This window comes from Magnolia sinica, chromosome 8, assembly GCF_029962835.1.
Source record: "Magnolia sinica isolate HGM2019 chromosome 8, MsV1, whole genome shotgun sequence".
In the NCBI taxonomy this organism is placed as follows: domain Eukaryota; kingdom Viridiplantae; phylum Streptophyta; class Magnoliopsida; order Magnoliales; family Magnoliaceae; genus Magnolia; species Magnolia sinica.
In genome coordinates this window covers 81,504,624-81,521,388 of record NC_080580.1, presented here as the reverse complement: position 1 = coordinate 81,521,388, position 16,765 = coordinate 81,504,624, and the positions used below count along the sequence as shown (strand labels likewise).

Sequence of the window (16,765 nt, the reverse complement as noted above, 5' to 3'; positions counted from 1 at the left end):
TTGAGAATAACTCACGTGTTATATCTAAACTGTTCATTTGTTTTGTAACCTCATTTTATGCATGAGCCTAAAAATGAGGTAGATCCAAAACTTATGTGGCCCCAAAGAAGTTTTCAACAGTAAGTATTCAATCCCCGTTGCTTTTTATGGTGAGGTCCACTTGAGCTTTAGATTTAGCTAATTTTTTGGCCCATACTTTAAAATAATCTCAAAAAATGGGTGGAAGGTGTGGATATAGCCCACACATCATGGTGGGACCTACACAACTTGCTAACATTGAGTGAAATTGGCATGGGACCCAATGCAATTCCATCTAATCTAATTCAAAGCTTTTCTATTCTTCCCAGACATGAAGTGGAATTGGCACAAGACCAGATGAATTCCATCCCACCTAATCTGTCATAATCCCATTGCCCAAACACACCCAAAAACTTGTTCACTCCCCAAGTATAGGGTTGTGATGCAGTAATAAACTCGGTGAGACCGAGGTCGAATCCTAAGGGACTGATGCCTATATGTTATTTGAAACCAATTAGAACTATAACTAGACTAAGATGAAATCTAAATCAAATAAATTTAAAGAGTAATGGTAAAATATTTATCTAAAATTTAGAGAGATGAAAGGTAGGAAACGAGTAGAGAAGTACGTAAGCTGATATTTGTGTTTTCCTTCCTCAGGGTCCATGGGCATTATTGTCCCCACTGCTTTCCATGGTCCGTTTTCTTTGAGCTTTCGAAACGGATCCGCTACTCACCCTGCCACTAGCCAATGGCTAGTGGTCGAGTGCTCCGTGGGCCCCACCATGATGTGTGTTTCATCCATGTCGTCCACCAATTCTTCCATATCATTTTATGGACTGAGCCCAAAAATGAGGTTGATGCAAATCTCAAGTAGACTGCATAGTGTTAATTGAACACCCACCATTAAAAACTTCTTAGAGGCCACGGGAGTTTTGGATCAAGCTAATACACACACACACACACACACACACACGCTAGACCTCACGATAAGCTCTCGTGAGGTCGAATTATGTGGGCCCCACTGTGATGCGTGTCGACCATTAACACTGTGCATTAGATGGGTCCCCTCTAAATTATGGGATATCCCAAAAATCAGCCGTATACGGAACTCAGGTGGGCCATACCATCTAAAATCATGTTAAGACATGCCAAAAACATATAAAAGCACTTGGTGGGGCCCACTTGAGTTTTGAATGCTGCTGAAACTTGGTCTGAACCCTCATCCAAGTGGGACACACATAATGGATGGGCTGGATTTGCAAACCACATCTCGGTGGGCCCAAAAAATGATTATGAATGTTTTAATGGTGCACGGCCCCTCCCCACTTCTGTATGTGGTGTGGCCCACACAAGTCACGGATTGACTTGATTTTTGAGACCTAGGCCCACGATGGAATGATGCATCTGACTGATGGGGTAGATGTTCGAAATGCATCACGCTGGGGCCCACACAACTCAACCTCATGGGACGTTCCCATCAGCTTGAGCGCACAGTACCTTTTCCCTACATATATAGTCTCTATGACCTATTCAACAGGTTAGATGTCAAATAACCATTACAGTGGGCCCTAGGAGGTTTTTAATGGTGGACATTCAATCACAACTCTTTTCCCATGGTGTGGTCCACCTGAGATTTAGATCTAACTCAATTGTAGGATGAAGCCCTAAAATTATCTTTCAAAATGGATGGACAACATGGATAAAATAAATACATCATGGTGGGGGTCCACATAACACCTACCACTAGCCACCTGGCTGGTGGCAGCGTCACTAGCCAAACCGCGTCCTCGATTGTCTCTATTTTTAGCCATGCCCAAAATGATATGGATGGACCATGTGGATAAAACAAATACATTATGGTACAGCCCACTGAATTTGGTGATGCAAACAGAACACTGAGATTGGTGCACACCATACAATTCGTTTCCAATCAACGAAGACGTCCTAATAGTGGTTTTATGGACCCCACCATGATTTATGTTTTTTTATACACATCATTTATCTAATTTGACATAGTATTTTGGGCATGAACCTAAAACAAAGGCATATAGGAGACTCAAGTAGGCCACACCACAAGAAGCAGTGGTGACAATGATTGAAACCTTTCTAAATCTCACCTTGATGTTTCTTTGTTATTTAACTTGTTCATAAGGTCACAGAGGCAAAGATGAAACGTAAAGATAAATATTAGGTTGATTCAAAACATATACCACCCTCGGGAAGTTTTCAAAGGTTGCTTCCTATAGTGTGGTCCACTTGAGCCTTCAATTTATCTCCTTTTCGGACTCATTACCTAAAATGATCTTACAAAAAGCAGTGAGTGACATGAATAAAACACATACATCATGGTGGACTCTAAAACCCCTAACCATCTATCTCTAACTAGGTCTTGGTGGGGTTAGTACCATATCTGTGATGGATCTCGTGACCATCGAGGTGGAGGAATCCTAATTGTAGGTCTTAAATCCATGCTGTGTATTTGGTTTTCTACCTCACTTTAGGGCATTAGACAAAAAATGAAGCAGATTTAAATCTTAGGTGGACCATGTCAAAGGAAATGGTGGTGATTGAGTGCCCGCATAAAAAACTATATGGGCACCACCATAATATTTATTCACCATCCAACTTGTTTATAAGGTCACAAAGAGCTGGATGAAATGCCTACAAAGATATCATTAGAGGTGGGCATCAAGTCAGGTTGGACCCAATCTCATTAGAGGTGGGCATTGAGTCGAGTCGGACCGGATTGGGTCCAACTCGTCTCGGTCTGAAACTTTCAATGCATGACCTGAATTTGATTCGATCCGGGATTGAGTTTGGGTCCTCTGACTCGATCCGATCCGTTGCACTGCTGGCCTAACCCGAACCGAGTTCGACTTAGTCAGGGAAACTAAATCGGATTGGGTTGGGAATGGTTTAGATCGAATATTCTATTTATTTATTATTATTATTTTTGCAGTGTGGTCCGCTTGATCTTTAGATCTATCTTATTTTTCGACTAAGGCCATAAGACGAGCTTGCCAAATGGATGGATGGTTTGGATATAACACATACCTCATGATGGGACCCACATAACTTACTGACGTCAATACACTAGCGTAGTACACCCGTAAGTCCGCTTCACGTTAAAAAGTTGGGAGGAGTTACCAGTTACCCTCCATTAAAACATTCATAATCATTTTTTGGGCCAATTGAGGTGTGGCTCACAAATCCAGACCATCCATTATGTGTGTCCCACTTGAATGAGGGGTCATACCAAGTTTTAGATGCATCCAATTTTTAGGTGGACCCCACCAAGTGTTTTTATATATTTTAGGAATATCTTCACATGATTTTAAATGGTATGGCCCACCTGACTTCTGTATACGGCTAATTTTTGGGATATCCCATAATTTAAAGGGGAACCATCAAATGCACGGTGTTGACGTTAGACACGCATCACGATGGGGCCCACACAACTTGACCTCATGAAAAGTCCCCGTGAGCTCAATCGCGGATAACCATTTCTTGTCTCTTTCTTTTCTCTTTGGGTAACCTCAGTGCTCAATGCATCTCGAGCCATGTGTTGAGGCTGAGAGGACATATTAGCTGTATTTATTTCATCCATGCCTCCCATCTATTTTTCTAGAACATTTTATAGTATTAAACCAAAAATGAGGTATATCCCAATATCAAGTGGATAGTATTTCTGGAAACAATGTTGAATGAACATTATGGGGATTGGGTCGGATTGGATCCATTTGGATCGGACCGGTTCGGATTGACCACAATCCAAACTCGATTCGATGTACAATTAGATCTGATCGATCCTACTCAAACCACACCGATCCTGGCCTTCGGTTCGGTTCGGATCGGGTCGGATCCACTGGATCGGGTCGGTTTGTGACCAGCTATAGATATTAGCACTTTTGTGCCCCTAAGCAATCACAACGGTTTATGTGCTGTGGTCCAACGAAGGTTTGGATCTGTCACATCTTTGGGATCTTGCACTAAAATGATAGGGAAAAATAGATGAATGGCATGGATGTAAGATACATATATCAAGGTGGGCTCCACAGCCAGGGATCCACCCACCTTGGAGGATGGGGGATCTACTGAATCCATGGCGACATCTACCTGTCCATCTGTTTTGGCTGATTATGATAGGAGATGGGCCCAAAAATGAAACGGATCTAAAACTCAAATGAGCCACACAACTGGGAAAAATGATGATTGAACATATACCGTTGAAACATTAATAGGCCATGAAAGTTTTAGATCTGCTGATATTTTTTGTGTTTTCAATTCATCCCAATAGGAATGGGCTTATGAACACTATGGATGTCATATAAATATAACAGTGGATGGTCCACTTGAGTTTTAAATCTGACTCATTATTGAGCCCATGTCCCAGCGGAAACGGATTGGCTGCTCCCCATGACACAGCCCGGTGGCTGATGGTCGGTGCTCTGTGGGCCCCTCCATGATGTATGTGTTTCATCCATTCCGTTCATCCATTTTTACAGATCTTTTTAGTGCTTGAACCCAAAAATGAGAGGGATATAAATCTCAGGTGGACCACACTACAGGAAAACAATAGTGGTTGGATATCCACCATTAAAATCCTCCTAAGGCCCACTGTACTGTTAATTTGACATCGAATCTATTGATTAGGTCATACAGACCCAGATGAAGGTAAAAAAAAGAAAGAAAGATCAGATTCATCCAAAACTTTTATGGCCCCCAAAATGTTTTTAATGGTCGACGCTCATTCAACACTTTTTACCATAATGTGGTCTACTTGAGATTGGGATATATCTAATTTTTGGTTTCATATCATAAAATGATCTGAAAAAATAGATGGATGGCATGGATGAAACAAATACATTATGGTGGGGCCCACAGATAACCGACCATCAGCCATTGGCTGATGGCAGGGGGAGTAGGCAATCCATTTCCTGTCCCAACATTATCAAGTAAAATGAATAGACGAAATGGATTTCTCACAAACACCACCTCGGTTGCAGTACGTTCGATGTCCGTCTTTTACGGGTCGTCCTACCGTGTTTGGGTTCGTTTAACGGACGGTCTAGATAGATGACGTACTCCACCTGCAATTAGTGCGTGGGACCACATGGGTTACGTACTCCATGTGCAACTAGGTGCACTTAGCCCACTAGATAAACGAGGCGTTTGGATCTGAGATCAAATTGCAATCATCCAAACCATTTATTAGATGGACCTCACCGTGCATGGGGAACACCAAAAATTCTCTTCGACCGTTCCTTAGAATATGGACCATCCTCATTAACTGTTGTTTCCTGACGATGATCTGATTGTTATATCTTAAATGATTTTTGGGTTTTTCCATCCATGATTAGGCCCATCGTATAAACGGCTTAGATCATTGCAGAATTACTCCAGATCCAACGGTTACAGTCCCGAGGTACAAAATAGCAATACTTCGGGTATGTATATTAACAAACCTCCGCCCCACAAAAGGAATGTGGCCACGCGACGAATTCCGATCTCTCTTCGCTCTCCTTCTCCGTCTATCGGAAAAACACGAAAAAAAAGCAGAAAAAAATTCAAACAAATCTCAGCCGTCGATAGAAACGTCGCGTCGTCTGAGAGACGATGAGTAATTCGAACCCTTCCCAAACTCTCACCTTCAAACTCGTTCTTCTCGGCGACGGTATTTCCAAACCATCTCCTTGATTTCTCGGTTTCCTTTCTTCTCTGTTTTTTGTATTTTCTTTTTCAATTTCATGTTATGTTTGATGGAACAAATAGTTGGATTTGAATTCAGGGTAGACCCCACATCGAAATTACAATTTGGGTGCGTTTGGATGTGCAGTTTTAATCAAATTGCAATAATTTGGTGAAACATAGAGGGAATGAACTGAGTGGGGCTAGCATCTATTCGATCAATTTTTTTTTTTTTTTTCACATTAATGAATTGGGTCATTGCAATTCAATTCAATTAAGCATTCAAACGCAGATCATGGTCTAAACTATCGTCCGCTACCGAGTTGATTCGCCGAGTCGAAACTCAGCATCGGTCCCAACAATTCAAAAGCGCAGCTCGGAAAAGAATCCTGCAGTAGAAAAGTCATGTGGCTATTCTTCAGTATTATAATAGTCCGTATCAGGGTTACACAGTGAAAGTTGTCCAGGTTATATTTGAATTTGTGGTGCAACCTGGAGTGAGTCCGGACTGAATAAGGGGAATGGAACCAGTATTTTAATCCATAGCTGGGTGCAAGGCGGACTGAATTGCCACCGTTTGGTTTAATCAGTAGGAAATGGAATGAATTGATGGTGTCTCATAGTATTCATAATGAGGGATTAGCCCTCGAATTGCAATTTTGTTCCTTTCGAATTGAAGTTGTTCGACATGAAATTAATGTAATTTCAATTTTGAGATTAACGTAATTGTAATTTGGAACCTAGTTGCTTGACATGAATCCTAAGGGATTGTTTGGCACCTTGGATTTGGAGGTAAATGGGTGTATATCAAATCCAAATAGCTACTTTTTGCATTTGGATTTTGGCAGCACTGGTTTGGGCAGTAAATGGAATCAGAGGTATTTCAAATGCCCCTTTTGGTGTATTTCGAAATCTCAGTAAAATGTTGGGATTCCGGTGTAATCCAAATGAAATGCTTTTGTTGGCTCCTTTTAAAGGCAAAAGAGTCGCACGTTTAACAACGGTGTCGCTAGGCTATTAATCCACTGTACACGTGGCACGCTGATGATGCCCCAAAACAATCCAATTATTGGTTGCAACACTAAAATCACATCAATAGAATGATCCAAAGCAGCCAACCGTTGGACATCTAAATTGATGGTTAGAAAATATCAGTGAGTCGCTTGTTTGTGATCCCTATATTTGTGGCTCACCCAAGGCTCGGAATTTCCTCATTTTTGGCCAAAGTATATATTTCAATGAGCTTATTACAATCATTCTATCAAATATCACACACACACACACACACATACTAATTTGGGATATGAAAGCTGATTTAGTTAATCAAATTCAGGTCCTTTGAATATACCGAAGAATTCTAATGCATTCCAAATACAAGCTCCCAAATGGAAGAATTGGATTCCAGTCCATTTTGACCAAACACAACTGAGGATTCAGAATTGCCTTGAAGGCAATGTAATTGTGATTTGGATTCCAATGCATTCCAAAATCCAAGCTCCCAAACGGGCCATAAGGAAATTACAATTCAGTTACATCATTGTTTGACTAATAACTGAAATTTAATTCAAAGCTTTTAAACTCACGTTGGGGTTCAAAAGCTTACCTTCTACAAACTAGGTAACAATTGGAGCTTAATAAGCATTTCATGATCATACGTGGTTTGCCGCAACATGACTACATTTATGACATAGCCAATAAGAGATTACAAATCTGAGGGAACTATGCTCCTGCCTTGTTCACAAATTGGCAACTCTTTGAAAAGGAGAGACATGACTTGGAGTCGCTACAGGCCAATTATGCCATTTGAAGGTTGACTAGCAACCTTCCTTTACATTCAATATTCCTGAAAGTTGAAGAAGAATTCTCCCTGAGTTTGTAGAAATTGAGTCCACTACTAACTATGACTTTGGCATTTCCAGGAAAGAGCCTCAAGCTTGAAGGAAGAGGCTGACACCCTTAGGGGTGGCAATGGGCTGTTGGGCAAGGGTTGGCCCTAGTCCCCTAATCCCTAGTCCTAGTGTCATAAATGGCTAGGCCGAGCCAGGGGCAGTTGGCTAAATTAGAGAGTGAAATGATCAATGGTTTGAAATGGTCCAACCTAACAAATTTTGGTGGTATATCCTCTACATACTTGATGAGTCCCATCACATAAATGGTTTTAATCATTGAAACATGACCCTAGATCCAAGAATGCTTATAAACTAACCATGTTTGTTGAATGTGAAACGTTCATAATCGACTTTAAACCGTCAGTTCTTTTTGTATAACGGTGGCCCACTTGAAAATTGGACCAGGCCAAGATTTCAAGCTGGGCCTAGACCTCGAGCCAAGTTTAGGAGCCCAAGGCCCTACATGGCTGAGCTGTCCAGCCCATTAATACTGCTAGACACACTTTTCCACCCACGTAAATATGTGGTCTCTACTTTGGGAGAACATAAATTCTGAGAAAGGAATTTCATCACAATAGTGAAGCTGGCTTTTAAAAATTTAAAAATTAAAAAGAAAAGTAGAATACAGAGGGTGAGAAGAAGAATATAGGGAGATTGACGGATTGTGAGTTGAATTTAGTGAATTTGTCACTGCAGTTGTTTTTCTGATTGCTTGGATATTTTGATCTTCAATTTGAGTTGAATTTGAAATTGAGCTTAGTCTCCTTGATTTGATGTATTGAACTCTTCAATAGGGTCTTGTCTTGAGCTTCATTTTGAAGAGAATTGAGGAGAGAGGAAGAACAAGAGAATAATTTACCCTCTAGATGGTACCCGAGTAGAGTTGTACACCTTGGCCCCTAGAAAGAAGAGCTTCCTAAACTCATAGTCTCCACACCCATCTTCTCTTTCTTCTCCATTGTTCTATGTGTTGTCTCTTCTAAAATTTTGTAGGAAATTGTCTTAGGGAGTTTGGTTCTTATGTTAGGGGCCTTAGAATTCTCAAGAGTCAAGACCCCTCTCTTGGAGAGACATGCCTCTAGTCTATTTATAGAGGTCCCTCTCTTGGAGAGACATTCCTCTATTTACAGCGGTTTGGAGTGGCAAACTTGTAATTTTGAAGAAGAAAGGGAGGTGCTCTAAAGGATATTAAATTAATAATGGATGAGTAAGTGGCAAGCTTTTAGTTGTTGCCTAAGAGGTTTAGGGGTAAATTGTAGGGAATAAAGGGGCAATTGGCTTGGAGTTTGGATGGATTGGATTGATGACTTGGTAGTAAGGGTGCAATGGGCCAGGTAGCTCGCCCAATCTGACGAGCCCAACCTTGCTTTAAGTCAAGCTTAGACCTAGTAGCTTGGCCCTTGCATGGCTTGATCAATTTTTGGGAAGGGTGTGGGCTCAAGTCATTTTAACCTGACCCAACTCGGCTCAATTCATCCCGACTTATATTTATGCGTTATATCCAATAAATATGCCATTCAATCCTTGTTTAGGCAACCTATCCATCTTGAATGTAGAACGTTGGTTTCATTCCTCTAAAATGTCTATTTCTTTATGTGTGTGTGGCCACCTTGATCAACAAATAGATTAGGAAGTTTCAATTTGGAAATGGGGATTTTATCAATTTTCGACGGTCCAGGTCAGGCCCAGGCCCAACCAATCTTTTCAGGCTCCAGCCACTATGCTAGGCCCATGTCAGGCTTGGGTTAGCTCAGGCCTTGGGTCTTAAGTTTTGGGTTGGGCCTAGATAGCGTGGTGCATCATATTCTAGTTTATTGTTATGGATTGATCTACACAATTCTGATGCGAGAAAATGATGAAATGGGTTGTTCATGCAGCACTTCATCGTTTTATACAAAAATTTGTATAGCATGGCAATACATAGCGGATGCCATAGTTGTAATTTTCATGGCATGTGAGTGGCACTGCAATATACTAACTTATAGCAGCGCTACACTAGTATGTTGCGAAGCTGTTAAGGTTTGTTATATGTGAGATATGTCTATTGTAGGTATCACCTGACTGTTGCTATGGAAGGATTTTTTTATTATTGTCCTTTCGACTTTTATTGCTTCTGTTACACCCAATTGGGTAAATGGAACTTTTGAGCCAGACTGGCAATGACTATATTGCCCTTGTGTCAACTGTTTTGAGTGATGCCAATTTGGACATTTTGGACCATTGATAATGATTACACATTAATGAAAATAAAATAAAGTGTCTTGGATGTGTTTACCAGTTGACTAATACAGGACCCTCGTACATGTAGTGACAAGAAATAGTGTGCAAATTAGTTGTAGCCGATCTCTTGAAAAGAGAACATTTTGATGGGGATAGCTTTGATAACTGGTGTAGGTATGTTAGGATTTTGTTGGACGAAGAAAATGTATTATACACACTAAAAACTGTTAGAAGAAAACCGGAGATAGAAAACAAAAAATGTTCTGATAAGTAATCTGAAACTTGCGTAGCAAAAATACAAAAAATGGAAGAAAAATTAACAAAACTGCTAGAAATATCCTTCTTGGCTATATGCACAAAAAACAAAATACAAAAAATGGAAGAAAAATTAACAAAACTGCTAGAAATATCCTTCTTGGCTATATGCACAAAAAACAGATACCTCGCACGAAATTTATGAGACTACCAATGAAATGTGAAATGTCCCGATTGATTCCTATGTCAAAATATCATATGCCAAGATCAGAACAATGCAGATGGTATTTAATGCATATAGAATGGCAATTAGATGCTCCATTAAGGACCCAATTAGGAAAACGGAACATGTGATGATGAATTTGCAAAATGTAGGTTGTATGTTGACAGAAAATCAGAAAATTATAGCAATGTTTTAATCTCTACCAGATTCTTGGTCCCACATCAAAGATATCTTAAATCATAATAAGCTAATCAAGACTTGTGATGATTTAGCCCATCATCTAGAATATGAACTTAAGTCAAAAGCAGTATAGCTTTTACTGCCAAAAGTCAAAATGAAAGATATTCGGTGAAAGAAAAAGGTTTGGGAGAATGGATAAACAGAGTGCTCCCAATAATCAATCCAATCCATTCCTCATTGCCTTCGTCCATACCCACCTCGTTACCAACAACAACAACTACGATAGCAACTAAATCCACCTAGATATCAACTTCTGAAACCTGCACAACCACTACAACCCCATGAAATGTATGTTGAATCTATGCATCCAAAGAACAATAATAACAAAAGAGCCGAAGAATAGGGTGATGGGTTCTAGTTTGTGATGAAAACATGGTCATTGGGTTAGGATTTGCCCAGAACGTAAAACGTTTATTTTTCATCCACTCGCTAGTTATGTTTGTATGGAAGTGTCAATAATTGATTTAAACTTTAGTGAATGGATTATGGATTCAGGGACAACAAGGCATATGATGAGGACAGGGGAGGTTTTGTGGACTTTCGGACAACTCATTCGGAAGTCACAAGTTTTAAATGTAAACAATGCATCGGAGGACACCATAGTTGGTACTTATCACATCGAGTTAAAGATAGGATATTTTCTACTACTCAATGAAGAATATATATATATATATATATATATATATATATATATATATATATATAAATAGTACTTGCTTAGGAAGAGTTGTTAGGAGATTTGTTTAAGCTAAATTTTGTAAATAGTTTTTCATTAATGTTGAGTAGCTCGTCGATTGTTGGTGTGTCCGATGCTAGTGTTGTCTCTAAATCAATTAATTGACATAACAGATTGGGACATATAGGAAAAGATCGAATAGTGAGGTTAGCGCACGACAACGTTGTTAGATGGAATAAGCTTTAAAAAAAAATAATAATAAATTGAAAACATCGGGAAAAAAATGGAAAGTATGCGATCATATATGCCATTATGCGATAACATAATCGCATATGCGATCGCATACCATCCATATAGCATATGCGACCATTGCATATGCCATATGGATGGCATTATGTGATTATGCGATCGCATAATCGATTATGTGATTGCTTTCGACAACATTGACGCACGATGGATTATTGGGAACATTCACAAGAGTAGATTTGAATTTTTATTTACATGCAAGGACATTATTTTCATTTTCAAATTTGTTTCTTGCATGAAAACCAGCATGTGCACTTCTTGGTTTTTGATTGGAACTCAATGCCCAAGCATCAGATTTAGGCGATTTGTGGCTTCATTAGAAAGCTAACTTTATGGGCTAACTAATGATTCTAGTTTGGGGTTAAACTTCCTAAGGATTGAGGGATATGGGTTGAGTCAACTTCTTATATTGTGATAGTCAACTAATTTCTAGGCTCCTTTCAGTTTTTTCGCTTATAACTGTGTGCCCCAAAATTGGATTGAGCTGAAATTCGGTTCATTGGAAAGCTGACTAAAAGAGCTTCAAAATGGGTTGTGAAACAAGATATGGGAAGCCCAGGTAATTAGAGCCAGAAAACGGAGATAATTGACCATGTATAACGGGTACTCACTGGGATGCAAATAATTTTTTTCCACATTCCAGAGTGTTAAAAAACAGACTCTTCCAGGGGAAATGTTTTTTTTTTTTTTTTTTTTCTCAGGGAGATCTCTAAAAGATAAAGGGGTCTAGTCAGACCAAGGCTGGGCTGGGTTGGGCCCCACACCTCTTAAGCCATTTTAGATCCTTGGCTTGGGTTTTAGGAAGATTTGAGGTGAGGTTTGGATGAGTTTTGAGCTCGGCTTGGGTTTAAGGATGATTCAAGGTGTGGCTTGAATGAGGTTTTGAGCTTAGCTTGGGTTTAATTTGGGTCAAATTAAGTTTGGGTTTAAGATGGGATTGGGTTAAGGTTAGGATAACTTGCAAAGTTCTTGCAAAATTATTGAATCAAGAAGACCCTCCTTGAATATTAACAGGGTCAATTAATCCATATGTTCATCATAGGTGGGTGTCTACACACCTCTTATCACCATCTTGGGACGAAAATTACATTATGGATAAGCCATATCACCTTTTATCATGGCCTTGAAATCAAGAGAAACTTAGAGATACCCATATATATTCGCAAATAATCACTCTAGCCTGCGAACAATAGAATTAAAGGAAACCATCCCATTCCCACCTCTTCTCTCCAACTTGCAAATATGAAAAGAACTACCTTGAAAGAAAACCCTCTCATTCTCCCCTCCACTTTTCTGGCAAAGTTAAAACTACCCAAGGGCATTTTGAAGAGAAAACCTCTCTTTCATCTTCTATGTAAGCATCAACTTGGAGATGAAGAAACCTAATGTCAAAATGACCTTTTTCGCCCTAGACATCTAGGAAAATGCCAATCACCTTGAACCCAAGGTAATGGCCTCTCTTCATTTGTTTCTGTGCAAATGAAACCTCTTTGTTGCCAAGCATCCTCCAAATATTTGGAGCATGTGTACCCTAACCTGGTTGGACTTGTTTGTGTAGGAGACCAATGATGATTGAACGTTTATGATTGGGACGACTGGATCGATACCAAGTCGATTGACGCCTTTCTTGGGAGGTGAAGTTGCCCTCATTGATGGGAGGAATCTGACTTAGTGATGTATTTATTGGGTGAAAGGTCCTCTATGCTTTTCTCATAGTGTTGTTGTGAAGATGATGACTAAAGCGTGTGGCTTCTATTCGTTCCATCCATGTTTTCCCTAGGATGAAGTTAAAGGTTGCGTTATTCTTCTTACATGGAATTCTTCTATGTGGCTGGCGGGTCCTGCCTTTACTACAAAGAAAAACCTCCCTCTTATTGCCATTTGGAACTGCCATAAGCGGCTAAAGTCATGCCAATATAGTTAGTTCCTTCTCTCGATTGTTTAGTACTACCCAAGTCATCATTGAGAATATATTTAAAGATTCCCTAGTATCAACCAAAGCATGAGGTATGACATATTTTTCCTTTCGCATCATCATAGATAACCGATGCACCATTTTGCTGCATGGGAAAGTGGATGGGACTTCCTTGGTAAAGGTTATTGTAGGAGGTCAGTTCGGGGAATTTAGCACCCAACAACATTGATGTATCCAGGACCATACTTAGGGCTGGCAATGGCCGGCCAGTCTGCCTTGCCCTGCTTTGGACCGGGCTTGGACTAATTGGCGGCCTGTGGCAGGCTGAGCTTGGTCTTAGCCTCTTAGGTCATTTTAGCCCGACTCGGCCTGGCCATGTAACAACCCGAAATTTTGGGTGCGAGTTTACCTGTACCCTGTACGTAAGGATGTATGATTACACTTGTTCAGCTATACACTTGTAGATCTATTAATATGTATGTAGTTTAACCTGAATCTAACCATATGGAGCACTTTTCAACCGTTGATTGATAGGATGAACCATTAAATACCCTAGTATTCTTACCCGTACATTAAAACTAACCATTAATATAACCTATCACCATCAGATGAAGATATCTAACCATCTAATTTGAATTTGGACCACTTGATCATACTAAACTAACTACCTGATATTCATATCCACTCATACACATGTCAAATTAAAATTCTAATCCGTTTATCTTATTTGTCACTGATGAATATGCTTAACTTATCGTCAAAATAAGTATTTTACACGTATGAACTAATCACTTAAATCTAACGGTGTACATTTCTAACATATACCACATCCAAAAACCACTTTCAACGTATCCATTTGCGAAAATGACTGTACAATAACCCATAACCGTGATTAACATCCTAACCATCTAATTACTTAAATTTTAGACCATCAATTGATCATCCATCATAGTCTGATATGCCGACTGGGCCATCCAAATGTCTAAGTGAATCATTCATTAGGGAAATCATAGGGTACACATCAAAATTACCAGTTAATTTTTACATAGGATGACGATAAACATTGTTTTGAGTTATAAATAGGCGTAAGCCATTAAACAGGCAACTTGGTCATCCTTAAGAGATCAAGGCCCAAACTTAGGTTGTTGATAGGGCATGCAAAATGATAAGACATGGTGAAAGTTGGGTTAAAATGGACGGTGCAGAGAAAAGTTATGTGTAAATCAAAATATTCCTTAAAAAATGGTAAGATGTGAGACGCTCGACTCTGACTCTTTTAAGATAAGATAGTATATTATATTTAAAAAAGAAAAGAAAAAAGGAAAGAAAAAAAGAAGAAGAGACGAGTTATGTATCTGGATGTTCAGAGCCGTACATGAGATTTTAGCTAACAGGTGGCCAGTGGTTTAGACCATCCGAACTATGTGACCCTAGTCACTATCAATTTAATCCAGCCAACCATCTATCATCACCACTCACTCATACATTGTTTCCTATCGTGTGGCTCACCTAAATATTAGATCTGTCTTGTCCTTTAGGCTCATAACCTAACATGAAATGATAAAGCGGATGGACGGAATAGATTGCTCATAAGAATCATGATGGACCCCACATATCAATGGGAAACAAATCACGTTAAGAACTCAAGATTTGAAATCACACGCACGAAGGATTTTCTTCCTTGATGCGATTTATTAAAAAAAACAAACCCACCAGCAATCAAGGAGAGATCATCTCCAACAGAATCATTCATTCTTTATAAGGACGGACATTTCTCTCCAATCATAAAGAGAAAAACAAAAATGAAGAGAGAAGATAAAAGGAGAGAGATTAGATAAAGTGGAAGAACGGCTTGGAAGGTTAGTATTTATTTTATTTTATATTTTAAATATGTTATTATGTTTTGGGTTTGCATGATGGACGGTGTGGATTTACCATGGGTGCAATGCATGTGCACATATATCAATATGTGTGCATATGCACGGTGCACCATGGAGCACCTTACGCATGTAAACAATAAAGAAAATGAACCAAATTCGTGATTCTGGTGGCCCGTACCATTATGAACAACACCGACCGTTCTTCCAGCATTAAAACATACATTTTTTTTTCAGACCCTCCTAACTGTCTATGTAAGATCCGAGTTGTTCATTGGTTCACCCTATTATTTTTTAATGGTCAAAATAATTAGTATCTCCATCGGAAGTCCCTGTGGCCCCGATGGATATTCCAACGGCGAATGCATCATGAATTCTATTTTGCATATTATGGCCTACCAAAATATTAATTTAGCCTAATTTTTGGAGGTTTGCCATATTTTGGTCCTTAGAACCTAACAGACCGAATTGATCAGGCCCATATGCAAAATAAGCCTAACACTTAATTCAAGTAAAAAAAAAAAAAAGTACTTACGTGTTTCATGTTCTTTCTTATTTACATGCCTAAGGTGCTCCAAGGTGCACCATGTATATGCGCACATATTGATATATGTGCATATGCATTGCACCCATGGTAAATCCACACCGTCCATCATGCAAACCCAAAGCATGATAACATATTTAAAATAAAATAAATACTAATGTTACAAGTTGTTCTTCCACTTTATCTAATCTCTCTTCTTTTATCTTTTTTCTCTTATTTTTATTTTTCTCTTTATGATCAGAGAGAAACGTCCGTCCTTATAAAGAAGGAATGATTCTGTTAGAGATGATCTCTCCTGGATTGCTGGCAGGTTTGTTTGTTTTTTTTTTTTTTTTTAATAAATCGTATCAAGGAAGAAAACCGTGTGTGTGATTTCAAATCTTGAGTTCTTGACGTGATTTGTTTCCCATTGATATGTGGGGTCCTTCATGTTTCTTATGAGCAATCTATTCCGTCCATCTGCTTTATCATATCATGTTAGGTTATGGGTCAAGGGACAAGACAGATCTAATATTTAGGTGAGCCACACGATAGGAAACAATGTATGAGTGAGTGGTGATGATAGATGGTTGGCTGGATTAAATTGATAGTGACTAGGGTCACATAGTTCGGATGGTCTAGACCACTGGCCACCTGTTAGCTAAAATCTCATGTACGGCTCTAAACATCCAGATACGTAACTAGCCTTTTTTTATTTTTTCCTTTTCTTTTTTAAATATAATATACTATCTTATATTAAAAGAGTCGGAGTCGAGTGTCTGACATCTTACCATTTTTTAAGGAATACTTTGATTGACAAATAACTTTTCTCTGCACCGTCCGTTTTAACCCAAATTTCACCATGTCCTATCATTTTGCATGCCCTATCAACAACCTAAGTTTGGGCCTTGATCTCTCAAGGATGACCAAGA

At 39.2% G+C, this 16,765-nt stretch overlaps 1 protein-coding gene across 3 annotated transcripts in view; it reads left to right on the top strand.

Moving 5' to 3' along the window:
• Positions 1 to 5,499: 5,499 nt before the first annotated feature.
• The window catches only part of LOC131253516 (uncharacterized), a 32,679-nt gene continuing 21,413 nt past the window's right edge, over positions 5,500 to 16,765 (top strand). Inside the window, exon 1 of one of the 3 annotated variants that reach the window (XR_009175237.1) lies at positions 5,500 to 5,695. Coding sequence is in view for 2 of the 3 variants with exons in the window: in XM_058254542.1 (XP_058110525.1) it covers positions 5,638 to 5,695 (58 nt within the window). In the remaining variant the exon portion in view is untranslated. The remainder of the gene's footprint in view (positions 5,696 to 16,765) is intronic. The other 2 variants (XM_058254542.1, XM_058254541.1) reach the window with 2 other exon arrangements.